The sequence below is a fragment of the Diaphorina citri genome, unplaced genomic scaffold (assembly GCF_000475195.1).
Source record: "Diaphorina citri unplaced genomic scaffold, Diaci psyllid genome assembly version 1.1 scaffold392, whole genome shotgun sequence".
NCBI lineage: Eukaryota > Metazoa > Arthropoda > Insecta > Hemiptera > Psyllidae > Diaphorina > Diaphorina citri.
This window is the reverse complement of record NW_007377827.1, coordinates 42,223-66,490: the sequence shown is the minus strand read 5'-3', so window position 1 is coordinate 66,490 and position 24,268 is coordinate 42,223. Positions and strand designations below refer to the sequence as shown.

Below are 24,268 nucleotides of genomic sequence, written 5' to 3'. Positions count from 1 at the left end.
ACCTATAGCAATGGCCATCACATTAGCCGGCATCGCCCTGATGGCCGGTATCTATTTGTATTATCGGCCCCGTGGCCCTCGCAGAGTGACCTTCAGATCAACCTTGGATATAGTGGGGGAGGGGTCTGATTCAACTATAACCAATGAGGAACCGCCATAACATGATAAATGTAAAAAAAAAAAGAAGAAGAACAGTTCGCTCGTATACCTATGTACTCTGTTTAACCAGGGGTTGAGGAGCAGCCATCTGAGTAGTGACGCTTATTCTGGTGCTTGGCTTGTATTGGTTGTCTCCTGGGATAGCACTGGAATGACAGAAAAAAACACAACGTTTTATTATCAATTAAGGATCTTGAAAACGCAACAAGTCGGAAAAATACAAGGGGACACGGTTAGCCCAGTGGTAACGCGGTTGCTTGCCATGCAGAAGGTCCCGCGTTCGATACCCACTATCGACAAAAAATTGAACTCGTTTTTCATTCAACTGCAAATATTTCAACGGGTTACTTTCTGGTGTTGACCCAGCAAATAAATGGTAAGTACTGTGTCTCTTATTGCCCACTGCTGGCTTCCAAGGCAGGACAGAAGCTACGAAACAATAGCCAAAGACGGCGGTGAAATACTTCCGACTTCAGTCTCCTTCTGGCAGGATAAGCAGGGTATGCTCGAATTTTATTACATACCTTATATTGACACTGTACGTAGTGAAAGGTGACAGTTCACTAATGGTGCATTCGGTTTCTGTAGGTTCCAGGAAGAGGGTACGTCTGGGTACTATCTGAGTTTGAGTGATACCTTGTGAATCTACAAACTCCTTGACGGCGTCCAGAGAGATCTGGAATTGAGAGGAAATAGGCGTTAGAAATGAATAAACCTTTCAACATGTTCATACCACTGCAGTCTCCTCTCGTGAATCTTTCTCGACACTTTTGTTACCTTTATCCTAGTCCTTGTGACTTCATTCCTGATCCTGTCTAACTTTGTAACTCCACAACTCCACCTCAACATTCTCATTTCTGCTACTTCCAATCTCTTCTCATATGTACCTTCTTCATCGCCCACGTTTCCGCCCCCACATCATTGCCGGTCTCACCACTGATTTGTACACTTTTCCTTTTATCCATCTTCCTCTATCGTTCTCCAATTATTACATCTGGATAAATTTTACGACTTGTTTTGGACTCGAACCTTACTAACCTCCAGATTCGAAGTACAATACTCACCTTATATTTAACAGGATTCAGTTTGATAGGAGGAGACCAGGACAATGTCATACTGTGTGTTGAAACATCGTGAGCACGCAGGCTGAGAGGAGAAGAAAAAGAAAAATTCAGTTGGTCCTCATTTTTCCTGCTCTATGACTTTGAAACATCACCTAAGTAAGCGCAACTGATCTATTATTACACCTGGATAAATTTTATGACTTGTCTTGGACTCGTACCTTACTAACCTCCAGATTCGAAGTGCCTAGATCATAAACCATTAAGGCCCAAAAATTTCATTTTGAAATGCTTAAATGTTGATTTATGAGCATGCTTTGATAATATTTGAGCATACCTGTGGTGACCAAATATCAACCTAAAATGACCTAAATTAATTTGAATATAAGATCATAGACCCAGGCATCAGTCACTGTGTTAAACATCTTGTTTGGTAATTTTGTTTGAGATTGAAAATAATATTACAAGTTTGGAATGCTAAAACCACCAGGTATTTTTACAGACAGAATTACTTAGATGTAAAGTAAACAACAAGAGATAAAAATTAGGATATAAATAAAATTGTAAAATATTTCCTACAGTGCACATTTAATCTCTCTCGGCAATGGCAGTCAGATGTCTCTCCAACTCTTCCACAGACAGAACGGTGAACAATGGATTGTCTTTTGATACCACAGCAACTTCAATCTCTGTTGGTTTGAAATCCACTGACAACACATGAGAAAGACAAGAAATGGCCAACTGAATAGTTTCATCTCCTGTGTAGTTGGTCTTCTTCTTGAATTTCTTCTCTAGATAACTGTTGGCTTCAGTTGTTTTAACACCAACACTGACAGCTTTGAAGGAGCAATAGTATCCGGCTGGGTCTGTTTTGTAAATGAGAGGTCCTTCATTCTCATCGTAGGAAATGAGGATCATACTACAGCCGAGAGGTCTCATCTCAGCATTCTGTGTGTACACTTGACTGATGTCAGCAATGAAAAGCCAATGTGCATGTAGTGAGAAATATAAACTAGATGCCTAAAAAAATACTATAGACTGTGAACCATATCATCAGGTAACTGTGAAAAAAATGATTCTGTTACACAGTTGATCAATGGGCATGGAGTATCCATGCTTATATTTGAAACTAGCGGCTTCATACCGTGCTCTCTGGACTTGGTATCTTGAGTCAGCTTGCATCCCTGTCATAACACAACCTACGGTAGGTGTCAGACTGTACAGATTAGTCACTGTCTTGGGATCCACCAGAGAGTCAGGGACTTTCTTCTCGGTCGCTACAACCGCTGTGTCGACACCTTTGACAGCGACCGATGTCACTCCCCCTTGGTTGATAGACAAAAATTTGAACTCGTTTTTCATTCAACTGCAAATATTTCAACGGGTTACTTTCTGGTGTTGACCCAGCAAATAAATGGTAAGTATTGTGTCTCTTATTGCCCATTGCTGGCTTCCAAGGCAGGACAGAAGCTACGAAATAATAGCTAAAGACGGCGGTGAAATACTTCCGACTTGGGTCTCCTTCTGGCAGGATAAGCAGGGTATGCTCGTATTTTATTACATACCTTATATTGACACTGTACGTAGTGAAAGGTGACAGTTCACTAATGGTGCATTCAGTTTCTGTAGGTTCCAGGAAGAGGGTACGTCTAGGTACTATCTGAGTTTGAGTGATACCTTGTGAATCTACAAACTCCTTGACGGCGTCCAGAGAGATCTGGAATTGAGACAAAATAGGCGTTAGAAACGAATAAATCTTGATTTATACTCACTATTACTCACTTTGAGGTGGAACTTTATTGTTAGAACTCCTTCAATAAAATAAATCTTCTTCTTCATTTTCTTCTTCCCAGCCTTTTCCTATTTAAATAGGGTCGGCGTTCCTTGTCAGTCTCTTCCAGGCAGCCCTATTGTGTGCCTCATGTCCTGTTAAATTTTTCTCACCCAAGTCTTGATTCACACAATCCATCCACCTTTTCTTCGGTCTCCCTCGCCCTTTTCTCCCCCTCACTTCCATTCTCTCAACTCTTTTCCCTATGTAGCTCTCATCTCTTGTTTCAAAATATCTATATTGTCCATACTTTTGCAGTCTCCTCTCCTGAATCTTCTCCGACACTTCCTTTAGTTTTATCCCATTAGTTATTTTATTATTATTATTTTTTTGTTAATAAAAAAAAGTTATGACTTCATTCCTGATCCAACCTCGTTACTCCACAACTCCACCTCAATATTCTCATTTCTGCTACTTCCAATCTCTTCTCATCATGTACCTTCTTCATCGCCCACGTTTCCGCCCCTACATCATTGCCGGTCTCACCACTGACTTGTACACTTTTCCTTTTATCCTCAAGTTCATCTTCCTCTATCGTTCTCCAATGGAGGAGTTGCAATTGGGAAAATATTATCAACAAAAGGTCGATTACTACGTAAAAAGTTGTGAAAAATACAAATCTGAAGTCAAAACTCCGAAAAAGTAACTTTAAAAGGTCGAAAATTCAATTTTTAATTGCCGTTCTAATAAAAAAAGTTCAAAGAGTTGTGACGTCAGATTTCACGTCAAAATGCGCAGAAACGCTTGCGCACAAACAAACGAAGCGAGTCATGAATTATGACGTCATCGCCTACGGGAGCGTATGCCGTGACGTCAAACTTCACGATTTACCGGTATTTTTGAAATCGATTTATCTCGGTATCTAGAAGTCGTAGAAGAAAAAGAAAAATTCAGTGGGTCCTCATTTTTCCTGCTCTATGACTTTGATATATCACTCAAGTAAGTGCAACTGATCTATTGTCTGGTAATAAGAAGGGTGGGTCCTATCCCAGCCAATGTATGTAATTTTACCATCACTGGATAAATTTTACGACTTGTTTTGGACTCGAACCTTACTAACCTCCAGATTCGAAGTACAATACTCACCTTATATTTAACAGGATTCAGTTTGATAGGAGGAGACCAGGACAATGTCATACTGTGTGTTGAAACATCGTGAGCACGCAGGCTGAGAGGTACGTCTTCTGGTTTTACTTTCACAGTTACCTGAAAACAAAACAAACGAGTTGAAATTATTTTAATGAATTAATTCATTATTGATTTCTAGTTGTAATAAAATTAAATTTGTTACAATGAACGCCATACAAACAGGATGCAAATTGAGGCGAGGATCAGACTTTTCGGCCCAAGTCCACAAGACAAGAGAGGTGACTCTCTTAGTATGGGGAAGTTTGCATCCATTTATTTCTGTGCCCTAATGAAAAATATAGGTACCTAATATCACCCTACTAAAAATTAAAAACACAAATGGGCTCAGAACTGGCAGAGTTTTCCATTTTACACCTTCTTTTGTGTACATGTATACCCTTGCAATATTGTAATCTACAATATTATTGATGCAAATAAACAAATTACAATTACAAACGTTGCAGAGAGGTTCTTTATAAAATGTAGACCAAAAGTCTCCTTGGTCGCTATTCAGAACCAAAAGTTTTGAAAAAGATTGAAAAGTTCACATTTCTCAGAACTTTAGTTTTCAGCCCAAGCCGCCCAAACTTTGCAGAGAGGTTCTTTATAAAATATAAATCAAAAAAGTCTCCTTGGAACGAACCTTGAGAAATGTACGGTTCGGCCGCTATTCAAGACAAAAGTTTTGTAAAAGATCGAAAAGTTCAAAGTTCACGTGTCCTCAGGACTTTGGTTTTCGGCCCTCATTTCAACAGTAATAAAAGCATCATATCTCACCTTGCCTGATAGCCGGCCCAACCCATTGACAGTTCTAGCGGCCACAGCTACAGCATACTCAGTGAATTTCTCCAGGGACGTCAATTCAGCGGATTCCGTCAGAGGTACCGACTTCTGCGACCATTCATCCAGATCTTCAACCGCGGTCATCGTGTAGAATATCTGAGAATAAACAAGGGTAGTGTTAGCTGTTTTGCATGCTACCTAACCCTAGCTATATTGGAGGATTCCGTCAGAGGTATCGACTTCTGCGACCATTCATCCAGATCTTCTACCGCTGTCATCGTGTAGAATATCTGAGAAGTAAGGGGTGGTGTTGGAACAAGACATTTTTGCGTGCTACCTAACCCTATCTATTCCGTCACCCGTTTTTAAGACCCTAACCCGTTTTTAAATTTCCCTCTATTAAACCTCTTATAAAGATCTAAAGATCAGAGCCTTTTTTTTACCCTCGTGAGTCATGAACCCTAACCCACTCACCTGGTAGCCCAGTATCTTGCCCCGGCCAGCGGGCACAGGTTTCCACCACACCTCTACACTCTGATCACTAGTAGCCAGGGCCTTCACCCCGAGGGGGGCCCTCACCATGTCACGGGCCGTCATCAGGCTCAGCTTGGGGCTCCAGGGGCCGGGGCCTGCCTTGGTGATGGCCTGCACTTCGGCGCTGTACTCGATGCCCTCTTCTAGATTCGAGAAAACGGCCTGTGAGGAATAGAATAAGAGGATGAAATCATAAATTTATTTGAATATTAAATAACCAATCTGATGAAATGAGTAATAAATTCTGACTCATTTCTAAGACTCTAAATAATAATATTTTTTTTTATTATTATTTTATAAGTTTCCATTTATTGGTTTTTCAGAACAATTCTCTCATCAAAATAAATTGTTAACAAATGGTATACCCATCCGTAAAAGCCGGAGCTTGTGCCACGGATGGGGAATATGTTAAAAGATCTTAATAATAATAATAATAATAATGCTTATTTATAATGCTCGCATAGGACTGATAAGTCCCTTTACTCAGCAGTAGTCTATTACTAATATGTGGTCAAATTTTTAATTATATTGAGGCATGCACACGAATTGCATACCTCTGCAGTGTGACTGCTTTACAATGTGAATTCCACTTGAACAATACACCACCAAGGCAGTTATACCTGGAACAAAAGCAGTTCCGATGGAAAAATAGAATAAGAAAGGTAAAAAAAGCCCATTTTCTCACCTTGGTCTGCGTTGTGTTCCTATGAATGACATTGTTCGCGTCTATCTTCTTGTGGAACTTGACGTTGTACAGCACGATCTGTCCATTACGGTGCGTCCTCAGGGGCGGATCCCACGTGATACAGACCACGTCCGGGGTTTGGAAGTGGTGCGAAATGTTGGCCGGGGGCCCCGTGGGGGGACCCTCGGGGGTGGTGTAGTATCGGACCGTCTCCTGGCCGTAGCCGATGTGGTTCTGGCCTGCGATGCGGAATTCATACTCGACACCACGTTCTGAGAAAAGAAAAGAAAATAACTAAATAAATAAATAGAAATAAGCTATCTATGCGGTAATTATTCAGAAGCCACGACAGTGAAAAAGGAAGCTCCTTTTTGTGTCCCACCCAACCCTATAACACTGGTCACTGCTCAATTGTAACAGCTCCTTTTTGTAGCAACTTTCCATTGACTTGACTTAACAAGTACCATGTATGCTTATACCAGCCCACAACTTCTAATTCGAATTTTAATCAGTAAAATAAGATTTAAACATCTTTCTCCACATACATTACTTCCCCATGGATCACTGAAGTTAAGAAACGTTGTGCGTTATTGGTATGTGGATGGGTAACCATTTGGGCGATAGAGTGGCTTTACCTGGTTCCTCTTGCTCTGTGTGAAGAGGTGGATCACTTGTCACTGAATGGAGTATAAAACCCTTTGTCACTAAAAACCTTTGCTAGATATGCAGACATTGAACCATTAGAAATTTCAAATCCTTTTTACCATATGAGTTTTCCCAGTGAGTCAATCTAATTATTTAAGGTTCCTGTTGACACCTCAGCCATAAACTTTCATACTCACCTAGATTGGTAATGAGGAAGGACATGTTTTTACTGTTGACCAAGTTCTCTTTCAGGGTATGTTCCCGAACACCATACTTGACCCGATAACCCAGGATTTCTCCGTAGGTCTGTGTTGGTTGTGACCACACCAACTCGATAGTAACTTCGGGCTCTTCCTTCAACATCCTGAGGAACAGAAAATAGACAGATTATTTTGCTGTGGCATTTTTTTTTTATGGCTGGCTATTCATATCCTTTTTTAAAATCGTTAAGTTTGACGTCACGGCATACGCTCCCGTAGGCGATGACGTCATAATTAATGACTCCCGCTTCGTTTGTTTGTGCGCAAGGGTTTCTGCGCATTTTGACGTTAAGTCTGACGTCACAACTCTTTGAACTTTGTCATTGGAACGGCAATTAAAAATTGAATTTTCGACCTTTTAAACTTACTTTTTTGGAGTTTTGACCTCAGATTCGAATTTTTCACAACTTTTTACGTAGGAATCGACCTTTTATTAATAATATTTTCCCAATTGCAACTGCTCCATTGCACACTAAAGTAAAAATTCGTTTCATGAAACCCGTATACATAAGGTTAACATAGAGCAGTGCACACTGGTGAATCCATGAGTTAGATTAGTTTCATAGATCTTTTCTTCTTGTCTGAAACTTAGTTTGGCAACATCCGAAAACGAAAGGAGTGTTTAGTCTACACGCTTCATAGAACTTGATATAATGCATAATCCCAACTTAGAATTATACTTAGAACTCTTAGAATTTAGAACTATTCTTAGACTTCTCAGAACTGTTCTCAGAATTCTTATATCTCTAATTGAATATCTGATGGTAATAAAATTATTCAGTTCAATCCATCAATTCACATCTATACAGGAAGAACTTCATAATGATTTCTTAAGATAATTATCCGGACGAAGAGATCAATGCAAGAAAAAGTGACCAATCCTACCAACTAGGGGAAAATTTCCTCAGGTTGTCCAATTGATTATTTATGCATGACCGATGTTGTTTTTGTCAATGTAAACTGATTCTCTGGACCTACGTTAACTTGGAAAAAAAAAGAGAGTCTGCCTTGCAAGCGCTAGGTCGCGAAAGCCTCCCTGGGACGAACTTTATCCTCAACAGATAGCTCGTTCTTAAGACGGTTGGCTTTCTCCCATCCTGTCGTCCTCTCCTCTATTGCGGAACGATGAAATAGTACCGTTGTTATGGTGCCCTCTATAAAATATCACAATAAAGATAGATAATATTCCCCACTTATACTGATAGGAGCTAGGATGAGACTGAAAGCTCCCTTTACCTCCGCAGGAATATGATCTTATTAATTTATTCTTGGAGTCTGATAACCGACAGTTTATCGTCTTTCTAGAGAGTTTAGACTATTTAGAGATCCAAGTCTTCAGACATGAACAAAGATAAGACCATTGAGTCAACATCAACACCAAGTTGCAAGCTCTGAAGTCACTCTGAAAGCTATTAACGGGTGTTTCGTAGTTGATTTGAATAATTGAGGTCATCCTGACGTGCAGATTCAGAAGTGTGGTCACAACTGTGTTACTAAACAATGTAGATAGACAGGGTGGGCCAACTTCTAAGGGAACCGATCATCTGTGAGATGAAAAAGCACTCTGAGATAAATTGTAGGTAGTACATGAAATTTTGATATCAACCTCTAAGTTCTAAGGCTATACGTGAGTATCACACTGGGCTTGCACATTGGAGGTCCCGAGTTTGATTCCAGGCAGAGTCGAAGTTTTTTCGGTCTATGCTTGGTACATGATGAGCACTCAGCCTCGTGAGGATCAACTATAGTTGAGACAAGCGTTTTTGATGTTGTCAGAAAGTAAGACATGACAAGAGTCGTCAAAAGTAAGAACGTAAAGAAATGGGGACTCAGCGAAGATGATTTGTGCGATTATGGATCCATTGAAGAGATCAATGCAAGAAAAAGTGACCAATCCTACCAACTAGGGGAAAATTTCCTCAGGTTGTCCAATTGATTATTTATGCATGACCAGTGTTTTTGTCAATGTGAACTGATTCTCTGGATCTCATTTAGCTTGGAAAGTATCTTGTCTGCCTTGTAAGCCCTAGGTTGACTAGGTCGCGGAATCCCGTCCGGGGTAAACTTTATCCTAAATAAATAAGGATCTTCTCGGAACGGCTGGCTTTCTCAGATCTGATGTTCTTTCTTCTCTCTTCGATTTCGGGACGTAAGATCTCCATTTCTACAGTGCCCTCTATCAAATCTCACTATAAGGAATAGAATTGAATATACCTCATTTATACTGCTAGCAGTCTAAATGAAGGGGAAAATGATTTTATGAATTTATTCTTGGGGTCTGCTAACCGACAGTTTATCTTTCTAGACTTCTAAAGAGTTTAGAGATCCAAGTGTGAGACATGAACAAAGATAAGTCCATTGAGTCAACATCAACACCAAGTTGCAAGCTCTGAAGTCACTCTAAAAGCTATTAACGGGTGTTTCGTAGTTGATTTGAATAATTGAGGTCATCCTGAAGTGCAGATTCAGAAGTGTGGTCACAACTGTGTTACTAAACAATGTAGATAGACAGGGTGGGCCAACTTCTACGGAACCGATCATCTGTGAGATGAAAAAGCACTCTGAGATAAATTATAGAGCAGGGAATTTTGATATCAACCTCTAAGGCTATACGTGAGTATCACACTGGGCTTGCACGTAGGTCCCGAGTTTGATTCCAGGCAGAGTCGAAGTTTTTTCGGTCTATATGCTTGGTACATGATGAGCACTCAGCCTCGTGAGGATAGTTGAGATAAGCGTTTTTGATGTCAGAATGTAAGACATGACAAGAGTCGTCAAGAGTAAGAACATGAAGAAATGGGGACTCAGCGAAGATGATTTGTGCGATTGTGGATCCATCCAAGACGAGGCCCATCTTCTCGTCTGCCCAAACGCAGGTGTTACCTGCAATGAACAAGACCTGCTGCTTGTAAATGATGCGGCGATCCAAGTAGCAGAATATTGGAAGAGGAGTATCTGACATGGTCATTGGTCAAAGCGGACACGGAAAGTTAAGTAAGAAAGTCGTCAAGAGTGGCAGAAATAACTCAAGTAGAGTTTTTTTTTCGCCAAACTTCAAACAAACCCAATATTCTGCAAGCACACCTGTGCCGGGGACTGTAATTAAGGGGACTGAAGGGGCCTTTGTTTCTTTTGGACTCTTCCCCCCTGGATACAGCCCTGTCTGTGCCGCACGGCCATGTCGCCTCATCAGGGATTCAGTGTGGAATAGGTATATTCACTTCACTACTGAATGAAATATGACGACAACCACCCTGTATGAATCTATTTGGATACGAAATGCAATATAAAGTTTGTTGACTCCTAGTATAATAAATGTGCTTTATGTAATTATTATTCTCAATGATTTTTTGTTTGAAACAGTGAGTGAGTTATACAGAGTGGACTAGGCAAGAGTAATTAAATCTCGATTGAGTTTAAAATGGGATTAATTGAGCGGTTTTCAAGACACTCAGTTACGACAAATCTATAGAAGGATCAAAGGATTATTGAATTACTGAACAAATTATTATCGAAGTCGTAACAATTAAACTTTATTAAACCAATATTATCTGTTGAGCAATTTGGTTTCACTTTTGTTACTTAGTAGGTAATCCACAAGGCCTCTGTAATCCATTATCGAACAGATTTCTTGAACAACAGATCAACCTGGTTCACTACGTAAAATAATCGAAAACATAAGCAAAAAAAATTCTAATGACCAGTTTTACAAACCTGTAGGTAGGTATATAAAAACAAATAAAACTTGAAAAATTAAATTTCCAAGAGATCGCAGTACGATTTTCATCATCACCTTCATCATCATCATCAAATGTTCTGGTAGAGAAAAACCTTCCCAAACTTCCCACAAAGCGATCAATTTCCGAAAAAACCAATTTTCCATGAAAACACCTCGTGTGAAAACTGCAACATCCACTATTCTGAACATAATAATATACCTAACAAGTAACAAGTACCTGTAATTATGTCTTGAACATACCAATCTGCAAGTAGGTATGTCTTGGACATACCATCACAAGGTGTCATGTACATGGTCCTGATTTCCCAACTGATAACAATGATAAGGGCTGATAACGATAACACCAACTGATAAACATTTCCCACCCTTGAGGTTGACACCCTACTGTAGCCTCGAACCCGCGACCTGGTAATTGTAAATGGTGGTGTTTCACCTATGAACTTTGTCAACCTTGGTCTCATTAATACTCGTAGGTATATTCTGAGATTTCTGAGGACGATGAACCATAATGAAGGGAAAAGCCAAAGATGGCAAGTAGGTAAATAACATTCATGACTTTTGGTCTATTTTTTTCTTTCCTGGCAATTGCGGTTCTTTATCTATTTCACTTTTTTTATTATTTTTTTTTTGTCTGACTGGTTTCGCCTCCCGATCAAGGTACTATCAGCAACCTGAGGGTGTTCATGTACAAAAGTTACCACCCCCGTCAATAAAGTTATCTATCCCAATACTTTTCATATCGAGCTGCACAGAGTTACCAAGTCTTTGATTATGAATCCGGAAACACCCTATAACTTTCGTTTGATAGAAGAAACTGTTACAACAGAGGTATTATCGTTCCGAAATCGAAAGCTGTGTCCACACTTAGTCGACCGGCCGTCGATCGAGGGCCGGTCGACGATGTGTGGAAACACCTGAAGAGAGAAGGACAGGATAGGAGAAAGTCAGCCGTTCCGAGAACCTATAACCACCCTGTAGAAATCAGCAAATAATAGTAGCGGACCGTTTTGCAAACGGGCATCCTGTATATGAGGCAATCCAGTCAATCGGGCACGATCTAGAATCTACTGCACAATCCTCCAAGCCTCTAGTTTATTCAACTCTGTCAAGTTTTAGCTCGTCCTCAATAATGTCATCTGCCTAGTTGTTACCTATAGTACCTACCACTGCTAGTAGTAATAGTGGTACTAGTAGGCTTAATGCCAGGTCGTTGGTGACTGAGTTGGCTGGAGAGTGCCACTGCTTTCGCAACGCCGACAACTGTGACCGGATTGCGAATGAACAATGAACTAAGCATGCTATTTTTAGTATAGTTTAGTACTTCATAGGTTTTTATAGTGTGTAACTACATAATATAGGTACATGCAGCTGAAGAGGTACGTAGGCAATTGTCAACTTTATAATGAACGCATACCTACTCATTATAACTAGGCCTTTTTTGACAAAGCCGAGCTTTAAATCAATGAATTATGAAGCTCTTTAGGTCTTCTCAAGCTTCAAAAATGATTCGAAATTGGATTGATATACCCAACTGTTATTGCTGAATTCTATTGAAGACTTACATAGTTACGTGATGCCTCTCTTATTGTTACCTGAACACCCCTTACCCCTTACAATTCCAGAAGTATCACCATCATTCGTCATGTTAAAGAGGTTCGGAAAGAATTACTATCTTCAATAAACCTGAACGTCTTACTGCCAACTCCCCACTCATAAACAATGTATAAACGGCAACGCCGCACTATTAAAGCTCGATTACCATTGGTTCAAATCCATCAGGAATGAAATGATGAATCATCTAAACGCCAAAGCAAAACAAATACTAATAAATTCTAAACGTTATAACAAATACTCATAACTGAACATAAAATATGAAAGTTCTGTTATTGCACAATGGAAATATAAATTACCTATTCATTCCGCATTATTGTTTATGCAATTATCCAGTGTTGCCTTTCTGTTCCCAATTAGAGAGTTGCCAATTTCATATTCTGTTCCCAAATACAGTGTTGTCAATTTTGTAACTGGGCAACGTTATAACAAATACTCATAACTGAACATAAAATATGAAAGTTCTGTTATTGCACAATGGAAATATAAATTACCTATTCATTCCGCGTTATTGTTTATGCAATTATCCAGTGTTGCCGTTCTGTTCCCAATTACAGAGTTGCCAATTTCATATTCTGTTCCCAAATGCAGTGTTGTCAATTTCGTAACTGGGTTGCGGTTAGTTTGTTTTTCGTTAATTTTTGGCCATGTCTGTGATTAAAATGAATTTCACACATAAAGGAAAGGAATTTGCTTTTGAACCTAACCAGACCTTTTTGGGCCCCTTGTAGTCTGTCACAAAGACTTTTGAATAACCCTATACAGGGTGTTGCATTAATCGATGTCTACCCGGAAATGGCGACTACTACAGGTCAAGGGCTACAAAAAGTTCCCCGACCACTTTTTCGAAATCCCCAGAATAACGGAGATATCCGCCATTTTGTATTTTTTTCAGATACCCCGACCTTGCTCCAAACATTTGACCATGGTACAAAACGTGTTAAAACTAGAAGAAAAGTAATTACCTAGTTGTGTAGATAGAGGACAATATTATCTCGGGTAGACATCGATTAATGCAACACCCTGTAGAATCCAAAACTGTCTACTATGCGTGTAAACTGAAAAAGTATAACTAACCACCCTGTAGAAAAGTCTACACTACTATCCGTATTGCTATACTTACGTATAACGTATTACTATACTTACGTATAACGTATAGTAATGTATAATGATGAGCACGTACGTTTAAATGCCAAAGTGCTTCCTGATCAGGAATTCATTCCATATTAAAGAGATGAATTGAGTGAGAGAGAGAGAGAGAGAGAGGTATTCAAATTCATAAACCATAAACTAGATTTTTCAACGTAGGTTAACTCCGCCTTCTCTCTATCTCTTTCTCTCTCCTTTTCCGCCCCTCTCTCTCTCTCTCTCTTATGTACTGAATTTTTACCTGTATTTCCACTATGTATGTATGCAGGTATGTTAGAAAAAAAAACTCTCCCATACGATGTTTATTAAAATCTTTCCTTCCGTCTCTCTCTCTCTCTCTCTCTCTCTCTCTCTCTCTCTCTCTCTCTCTCTCTCTCTCTCTCTCTCTCTCTCTCTCCTCCATATCTCTCTCTCTTTCTTCTTCCTTTTTCTCTTCTTCTTCTTCTCTCTCATGCGCTTTAATTTTCTCTAGTATTTTCCTCTTTATGTGGTGGCTTTTGATTTCCTCTTGAATCCAATCGAGGCTATGGGGGTAGTTTTACAGTTTATTGAACCATTAGTAATTTATTATCTCTTCAAAATACCTACTTTAAATAAGTAAATAATATCAAATATAGGTACCTATGTATGTACTACCTATATAAAATCATCCAATCTTATATAGGGGGAGAGAGTTTTATTTAAACTTTATTTTATTTAAACTCTTTAAGTTTTATTTAAACTCTCTCCCCCTATTTAGTTCAGGAACCTGAATTCAAAACTAAGTCCGACCATTTCTCTCTCTCTCCTCTCTCTCTCTCTCTCTCTCTCTCTCTCTCTCTCTCCTTATCTTCCCAATAAGAGGGTCTCTAGATATTTGGCCATCCCTTCTCATATTACTATTGTTAATATTATTGCGAGTGTTTCTGACAGTTTTCCCATATCCTCCATCATCAATCATATCACTATCAAGATTCCTTTTCTTGTAAACTTTCCGTTTTGAAATGTTTCGTTTATCGTCTTTCTCTCAGATTTTCTATCGTTTTTTCTTCCGCCCTGGGTTTTCTCTTTTTCATTTTTCATCACTTCACTTTGTACTTTGTCTTTTTTTTTAAATGTTTTTCCCTCTTTTTCTGATTTCAACTTATCTTGCCATGTTCCGATCGTGTACGTTTTTTTCCTTCGTATTCCTCTTCTTCTCCTTCTGCTTCTAATAAATCTTTATACCCATCATCTACAGAGTTACATGCTACTTGTGATATTAACACTTCATTTAATATGTGCTTAAAATGGGCATTTTGTTACTTGTTTCAATTCTATTCCCTTCACTGTTTCAAGTTATATTTTTGTACGAAAATCACCTACTCTAATTTACTTAGTTGGTCTTTTAGTTACGTTGGTAATTACCTCAAATGTAGATATCTCTTTGAAATCGTCATGTATTGTATCTTTTTGCTTTTTACCTTAAGATTTCAATTTGTTTGTCTGTTTGTTACTTTCTTTTTTGTTTATTTGTTCACTGTAGGTATCTTTTCCCATATCCTCCATCATCAATCATATCACTATCAAGATTCTTTTTCTTGTAAACTTTCCGTTTTGAACTGTTTCGTTTATCGTCTTTCTCTCAGATTTTCTATCGTTTTTTCTTCCTCCCTGGGTTTTCTCTTTTTCATTTTTCATCACTTCACTTTGTACTTTGTCTTTTTTTTTAATGTTTTTCCCTCTTTTTCTGATTTCAACTTATCTTGCCATGTTCCGATCGTGTAGGTACATTTTTTTTCCTTCTTCTTCCTCTTCTTCTCCTTCTGCTTCTAATAAATCTTTATACCCATCATCTACAGATTCTACAGAGTTACATGTTACTTGTGATATTAACACTTCATTTAATATGTGCTTAAAATGGGAATTTTGTTACTTGTTTCAATTCTATTCCCTTCACTGTTTCAAGTTATACTTTTGTACGAAAATCACATAGGTACTCTGATTTACTCAGTTACGTTGGTAATTACCTCAAATGTCGATATACCTATCTCTTTGAAATCGTCATGTATTGTATCTTTTTGCTTTTTACCTTAAGACTTCAATTAAACCCCCATTTTTTTTTTTTTTTTTTTTTTTTTTTTTTTTTACGCACAACATTTTCCTCTTCCACTTCTTCTTACATCTCGAATAGTTACTTCATTGTCTCCACGTTTCTAAAAAAATAGAAAGGAGGGAAAGAAGAAGATGAGGAAGAGAAGGAGGAGGAACAAGACGAAGGGAAGAGGAGGAAGAAGAAGAGAAAGAAGAAGAAGAAGGAGAGGACAAGAAGAATGACAAAAATAGAAACATATTCTCTTCTCACATATCTCTTTTTTTTTTTTTTTTTACGCACAACATTTTCCTCTTCTTACAACATCTCGAGTAGTTACTTCAGTGTCTCCACGTTTCTAGACGGAAAGAGGAAGAAGCAGAAGGGAAGAGGAGGAGGAAGAAGAAGAGGACAAGGAGAATGACGAAAATAGAAAAATCTTCTCTTCTCTTCCTCTTTTGAAGTCTTCTTTGCCTCTTTTGAAATATAGTTCTCTTCTTCTCTTGTCGTTTTTGTTTTCGTTGATGCTTTGATTGTGTTGTTTCGTTTTCATTTTTATCTGCTTGTTATCTTGTTCTCGAGTACTCAAGTATAGTACTTTAGTACTTTCATGTACGTTGGAGCAATTGTTGTTAATTTTTTTCTTTCACCATGTATATGAGAACAGTTTTTTGTAGAGGTTTCCTTTTTATTAGGACTCTGTCAAATTTATCTGCGGTTGTAAGTATAGATATCTAGATATCTACGTAGAGTGTTTTTGTTTTAATCTTCAACAGCGTTACTTTTATTAGATTTGTCGTTTTTGTTTTCGTTGATGCTTTGATTGTGTTGTTTCGTTTTCATTTTTATCTGCTTGTTATCTTGTTCTCGAGTACTCAAGTAAAGTACTTTAGTACTTTCATGTACGTTGGAGCAATTGTTGTTAATTTTTTTCTTTCACCATGTATGAGAACAGTTTTTGTGGAGCTTTCCTTTTTATTAGGACTCTGTCAAATTTATCTGCGGGTGTAGGTATATAGATATCTAGATATGTATCTACGTAGAGTGTTTTTGTTTTAATCTTGAACAGCGTTACTTTTATATTAGATTTTTTGTTATTTCTACTTCTTCTCGCCAATTTGGTTTTTTGGCCATTTGGTTCGGGGATCGGTTTTTAAATCACGCAATTTTCGCTCAAGTTTTCTTATACTTTTTTTTCATATTGATGATGATCTTCAGGTCTTCACAACAAATTCAGTGAGTTTTAGGTATGCAAATAAATATGGTTTTAAATTACCGATTATATCGTCTTGCATTTTCCTCTTCCTTGATCTTTTACAGCTCTGTTTCCTCTATTTCGTTAACTACATAATATCTTCTTTTCCCCCCTCTATAGTTCTTATTTCTATTTTCCATTCTTCTTATATTTTTTCCAACATGACCTTCATCTCATGTTTCATTACATCCAACACCACATCTAATATCAAGCCTCCATTACCTGCATTATATCCATTTATATACCTATTCTACATGATTTTCTATATGGTCTCTACTCGTATGTGTATGTACATCTTTTACATGGTTTTCTATATATTCTTTATGTGTATAATAATAATAATAGTGCTTATTTATACTGCTCGCATAGAACTGAAAAGTCCCTTTACTCCAGCAGTAGGCTACTACTATTATTATTGTGGTCAAATTCTCAAATTATATTGAGGATAAAATTCCATACCTCGGCTGGGATTGAACCCACGCCCTCCTGTTTGTACATCTTTTACATGAATGTATGTACATCTTTTACATGAATATCTATATATTCTTTATGTGTATGTACATCTTTTACATGGTTTTCTATGTATTTGCTATGTACCTATTGTACATGGTTATACAGGACGTATCTACCACATAGCGTTTTGATATCTCTACAGGTTTCAAAGATATCTCATTCTTCATAAAATTTTATATTAATCGATTCTCAGTCACTCTTATGCTTTTCAGTTTCACCTCTGGGTATTTTGATAGCTATATACGAGTATCTAAAATGCCAATGCTAAAAGCTTCTTCCATCATGGAATAGTTTTCAAGTGAATCTTTTATACCTATCCCCAATCTCAATCTTTTATATCTTCATGTTGCAGTATTTCTCTCAGAATATTTGGAGACTGTTCGGGCGTAGTCTCGAAACATTCTCGGAGCAATCTCAAACACTTTACCATGAGTTTCGTGTATAACCCGCCTTATTGTTTAGTGCTCCCTATTAATATGTGATAGGTTCTTCTTCTTCTTCTTCTTCTTCTTCTTCTTCTTCTTCTTCTTCTTCTTCTTCTTCTTCTCCTCCTCCTTCTCCTCCTCCTTCTTCTTTTTTCTTCCTTCTTCTTCTTCGTCTTCTTCTTTCTCCTCTTCTTCTTCTTCGTCGTCTTCTACTTTTAGTGTTCTTGGAAAATGATGGTTCTCGTGAGGTTTATGAATAGCTATTTCCTTTCTGACTGGCGTGTATTACTTTCGTAGCATACAGTCATATTATTATGAATTGGTACTAGGTAAACTATTAGGGATGGGGGAAAAGGATGTTTGAAAAGCTTTTTGAGAAAATTATGTCATCAATATTTTTATTCCATCACACATCCGACTGTCTATGTAATTTGAATTTCGTCTGGTGGAAATATTACGGGATGAGCGGGGAGATCTTGTGAATCCAGCTAGAATTTCCCGGTAAAACTTAGAATATAGAAAGGAGGAATATAGTAATATTTAATCAGAGTAACCATTTGGCAACAATGTGCACATATTTCGCCAGCTGGCAACAGGTAGACCATTATTGCAGGCTTTACAAGCTCACTTAAATAAAGAAAGAAAACAAATAAATATACCTACATACCTATCAATAAATAAATTAATAAATCATACATTTTATCTTTTTATATTGTTAAGTACGTATTATATTATTATTAAGTATTTTATATTATTAAGTATAAATAAAAATCAACCAGATCTTTCCTTTCAATCTCTTCTTATTATTCAAATAATGAGAATCTATTTCTAGGTAGTGATCCAACCACTCTCCTAGGATGTATCATAATCATGACTGGACAACCCACCCTGTACATAAATCTCACGTTTCTGATTCACCCAGTATGTTACCGTGACAGAAAAATCTAATTACGAGAGATTTTTTTTCCCTTCAAAACCGCGAAACCCTTCTTTATCCACATATTCATTCGTTTCGAGAATATAACTAGGAATAGGTAGGTAGGTAGGTAGGTAGGTAGGTAGGTACTGTGTGTGTGTTAAAAATAGACGTAAAAAACCTCTTTTTAATTAGTAGGTACGTAGTCTAGGTAGGTATAGAATATGTACGTAGGTAGTTAGATAGGTAGGTACTTCTCTAGAGGCATATGTGCAGGGTACTGCAGATATCAACTTGAAGGGGAAGCAGAGCAGAGTAGGTACAAAGGTAGGTAGGTAGATGAGTAGGTATGAAGGTAAAAGTATGGTAGGAGCTCCCTACATCTAGGGAGGTGCAGATGGGTATGTGAGTAGCTAGATTGGTAAGTCTCAACCTTTTAGTAAACACGTACCACTTGAAATTTTCAGAGATTTTGACGTACCACCTTATATTTATATATGGCTAGCAAGGTGGAGGTTGCAAGATCGAGACCCACTTATGAGATTTTTTTAATGATGTTTCTTGATTCGTTCAATAATAAAATCACGATTTTTTTTAGTTTCTTATCAATTATTTTGATTAATTATGGTCTTAAAACCCCACCATTCAACATTTTTTATTGTTATTATTATAGGAAGTGTGGGTAATATGGAACCCCCTTTTGTTTTTTGGCTATAACTACCAACTTGTTTGGTATGGAAAGCTGAAATTTCAGCTAATTGGTCAGAAATATTGTTTTACAACATTTGATAAGAGCTCAGGTCGCTGTTTAAAACAGTAATGACCTCAGGTCATTTTTTCCGAAGATAGATTTTGTGTGGGTAATATGGAACAGTGCTGGTATTATGGAACCCACATGTTTGTAATATGGAACCCTTTATAGGCTAGAATTTTGAAGAATAAAAAAGTTAGCTATTCTGCACAACTACTGCAAAAAAAAGTAAGAAATAAATCCAAAATAAATAAATATCTACAATGTAGGCATTTTTTATTTTGAAAGAAAAAAAAATACTTTAGAAAAAAAAAAAAACAAAGATAATTTATTCACAAAAGTCGCACACATAAAGCGATTTTTTAGGTCTGTTTTTCATTCCTACGCCGCATCGATGCGGCGTTCACTCTGCGTCAGGAGTGGGGGTAAAATGTGGAAATTCAACAAACATGACGACATCTAGTGGAGAAATTACGAAACATTTTTTTCATTTCCCTCAATACAATTACAATATGGCGGAACCTGAAGCTACTCGAGACTCGCATCAGGGATTTAAGACGCAGCGTTGACGCTAAAGTAGGGGAAGTGGAATGAAAAACACGCGTCGGGTTCGCATCGCACCCACGTCGGAATGAAAAACAGACCTTCTATCTACACCTGCACATTCAGCGTGCGACCAAAAGTTGCCATAACAAAATGGGGTCTATAATAAGAGCGAAAAAGGTTCCATAAAACCAGCACTTCACTATTTTCACAGTTTTGTCATTAACGACATAATTAATAAAATTTTAGTTTAAAAATTAATTAGAAATAATTTTCAAGACCTTTAAGAAAGATAATAAACCACCCTTTTTAATTTTTATACACACTTACTTTTTTTAAATTGAAATCTTCGAGTTGCCAAAAAAAGTTTTGGAGATGCTACAAAATTTTGTCGCGCTGTAACTGGGCTGCGGTTAGTTTGTTTTTCGTTAATTTTTGGCCATGTCTGTGATTAAAATGAATTTCACACATAAAGGAAAGGAATTTGCTTTTGAACCTAACCAGACCTTTTTGGGCCCCTTGTAGTCTGTCACAAAGACTTTTGAATAACCCTATACAGGGTGTTGCATTAATCGATGTCTACCCGGAAATGGCGACTACTACAGGTCAAGGGCTACAAAAAGTTCCCCGACCACTTTTTTGAAATCCCCAGAGATATCCGCCATTTTGTGTTTTTTTCAGGTACCCCGACCTTGCTCCAAACATTTGACCATGGTACAAAATGTGTTAAAGCTAGAAGAAAACTAATTAGTTGTGTGCTTTCCTTTGAAAGTATGCCACAAGGCAATTGTCAGGTTTGGCTTGATATAGGGTTCTTTGTTAAACTTCCACGTTATAGGGCCATTAGGAAACCTACAGGCATGGTTTGAGGTTGGGACTCAAATGTCAGATCAAAAATATAAGGTCAATGTCCTCTGAGTTTGAGACCAACCTGGGGTTGCAATAGTTCTCAAAGTTTGATGATCATGTACATTATGTATGTATACCTTTCCAATGATGGATCTTTAATCTTCATAGGAAGTTGAAGTCACTCTTCTTTATGCAGTAGAATTTATAGTACATATTTGGGTCGATGTTAGATCCGTTTGGTTGGCTATTTAGTTCCTTGAAAGCAACTCAAAATTACATGTACCTACCTCTTGAAACTTTTTTTTTTCGAACATCCCCACTTGGGTCACAAGGATCTAGTCCGCTCCTTGGAGCAAAGTGTCAGCACCAAATGGATGCACCTATAGGAAAAAACATCTAGCCGTCATTTTCAAGAACCGTTGACTGTCTGAGTCAGAGTGTCTGATTTACGAGTCAAATGACATGAGTTATACTCACCTTACAAGCGTTAAAGTCGCGGATTCAGCCAATGAGGAGGCTCGGCTGTACCAGCGTGAATTATGACTACCAACCACACGGAACTCCATTACTATTATTACTATAACTATTATTACAGTCATGTTCCACATAGTGCAACCACAGAACCTATGTAATGTTCCAGTCTATAAGTTTGTGTTCAGGGTGGAAATGAAGTCCTGTGTCTGGAGGTGCGGGAAACTGTTCGGTGAAACCATTGGTTTTTAACGGTAACCCTGTAGAAGTGTAGATTGCAGAAACATCATAAAGGTGTGTCCAGAAACATAGTCGACCGGGCGTCGATCGATGCTCGATAGGTATCGATTGACAAGGTGAATCTGTTGTCGAGGCAGTGTGGACGGTTTAGTCAACATCGATTGATGGCTGGTCGACTATGTGTGGACACACCTTTACAAGTTCGCATCAGTATATACTGGGCTACTAGGTTCAGAAAATTTTTCTGGCCATCCAAAGGGGCCATTGCTGAGCATCATGAGCACATTACCCTCTGGAAAGATGTTGGAGAACATAGTCGACCGGGCGTCGATCGATGCTCGATAGGTATCGATTGACAAGGTGAATCTGTTGTCGAGGCAGTGTGGACGGTTTAGTCGACATCGATGGATGGTCGGTCGACTATGTGTGGACACACCTTTACAAGTTCGCATCAGTATATACTGGGCTACTAAGTTCACAAAATTTTTCTGGCCATCCAAATGTGCCATTGCTCGAACATCATGAGCACATTACCCTCTGGAAAGGTGTTGGATAAAGTGTTTTACTCACTGTTGGTCCAAGAGTTTTACTAGATTGGACTCTGTAGGTAATTCTCTGTATAGTACAGACACTTTATTAACTTATCTACCTATGTTCACTGTATCAATCTGGTAGTCCAATGTTCTGCTTGGCAGACTGACAGACTGTGGAGGAAATAATGAGCAGATAATATTGCAACAGAAAACACTACTAGACCTGACCAGTGCAACAGAAAACAACACATTTGAACAGATCAACACAAACACATTATGTGAGATCTGCTGGACCTAACAAGGGCAACAAAATATAACAGACGAGGACAGAAGAAATGACCCAACCTCGAGAAATTACAGTAACTCCAAAAGGCTTTGATTTACGCAGTTTCTTGCTCTGAAAGAAACGAACAAGCACAACCAGACAATCAATATCTATGTATAAAATGCAGACAAGGTTCCATCTATCTACTCAAATTATGATAGATAAGGCACAATAATTCAATAAGAGGCGCCAAAATACCTCACTCACTGGACCACTAGTTCTAGTTCAAGACGAGACAAGACCACACGAGACAATACCAAAAATATATCAGGACCTATTGTTTCCATTATTCTCTGTCGCCCCTAGCATACGGATTCAGGAAGGGGAAGGAACTCGAATAGAATAGAATAGAATAGAATAGAATAGAATAGAATTGATTTAATTTGATTTAATTTGATTTAATATGATTTCTTTATTTTTGTTCTAGAGATAGAGCGATCAGTGTGTGAACTATGAAATGTGAAATGTGAATGAGTGAATGGATCTCGTTCTTATAATATAAGATAGATATACGAGTAGATATACAGTTCCTTGTGATTTGTGATCTATCGACCTGGACTATTACCATCTTTACTTGCAAATCGTGGCACATCAATATATGAGGCCATCAGACAGGAGAAAGGTGATGGTTCTGACACTAATGTATGAGAGAGAGAGAGAGAGAGAGAGGAGTAGGAGTGTGTCATTCAGAATTGAAATAGGGAACATTATTGACCGAACGAAGTGAACTCGTTTTAACTCGACAGTTTTGCATTTGGTTTGGATGAATGTTTGTTCCGCTATAACTCGCCATTGTCTGGTCCGATTTTAATGAACTTTGGTAGGTACAGGTTTAAAACATCAATGCACTTCGCAAGTTCAACTTTGGGGTTCCAGAACTGAACGACTATCACCACATCAATATCAGCATACACCACAACATCGATACTTACTGTGAGTCTTAGTAAGAACAGAAGTCATAGTGCCACAAATACCTATAGGTACCCATAGGTAAGTACTTGCTGAGTGCAAGTAACCACAGTACTCGTACCTACACACAGCATATAGGGAGGTACTTACACCATGGATAGGTAGGTAGAGTAGGTACTTATTGCTGTATCAAGTGTTAATGTATACCTATCTACATATACGCAACGTATACTTATACTTGAACCAAACGCCATCCAGTAACAAGTACTCAAGTATTAGACTACTTTCACTTACTCTACCATAAGTATCAAGTAGATATCAAGTACTGTTCATATACTGCAACAACTAACAAACCTCCCACCTCCTACATGTATGAGTGCACTAGATTGTGGAGTACTCTATAAATATGTCATTGGGTGTATTTGTGACGGTTTTAGCACTTTAGAAATAATGTTGATGGTCATATTGATGACAAAACTTGCACATAATATAATTATGTAGATAATTACATATTGCAATAGAAAGAGAAAGAAACTTCGTCTTCTCCTTTGTCTTCTTCTTCTTCTTCTTCTTCTTCTTCTTCTTCTTTATCTTCTTCTTCTTCTTCTTTGTCTTCTTCTTCTTTGTCTTCTTCTTTTTCTTCTCCTCCTGCTCCTCTTCTTCTTCATTCAAAGGCCTTTGTTATAGTGACCCATTACGTCAACTTCTTTTATGAATACTTGAGTTTCAAGTGGTTACCAAACCACCAAACGTCTTATATCACCAAATCCGCGAACATAATCGCGAAATCCGCGAACATAATCGCGAAATCCGCGAGCATAATCGCAAAATCCGCGAACAAAATCGGGATATCCGCGAACATAATCGCCAAATCCGCGAACAAAATTGCCAAATCCGCGAACG

General features: G+C 38.0%; 1 protein-coding gene across 2 annotated transcripts in view; it reads right to left on the bottom strand.

Annotated features, from left to right (window-relative positions):
* Positions 1-1,509: 1,509 nt before the first annotated feature.
* Positions 1,510-24,268, bottom strand: part of LOC103508369 (proteasome subunit alpha type-6) — a 26,997-nt gene continuing 4,238 nt past the window's right edge. The window contains exons 2-3 of one of the 2 annotated variants that reach the window (XM_026822993.1): positions 2,298-2,535; positions 1,510-2,198 (exon numbers count right to left, since the gene is read on the bottom strand). In XM_026822993.1, the coding sequence (XP_026678794.1) occupies positions 1,809-2,198; positions 2,298-2,535 (628 nt within the window). In that variant the 3' untranslated portion in view covers positions 1,510-1,808. The remainder of the gene's footprint in view (positions 2,199-2,297; positions 2,536-24,268) is intronic. The other variant, XM_008472915.3, reaches the window with a different exon arrangement.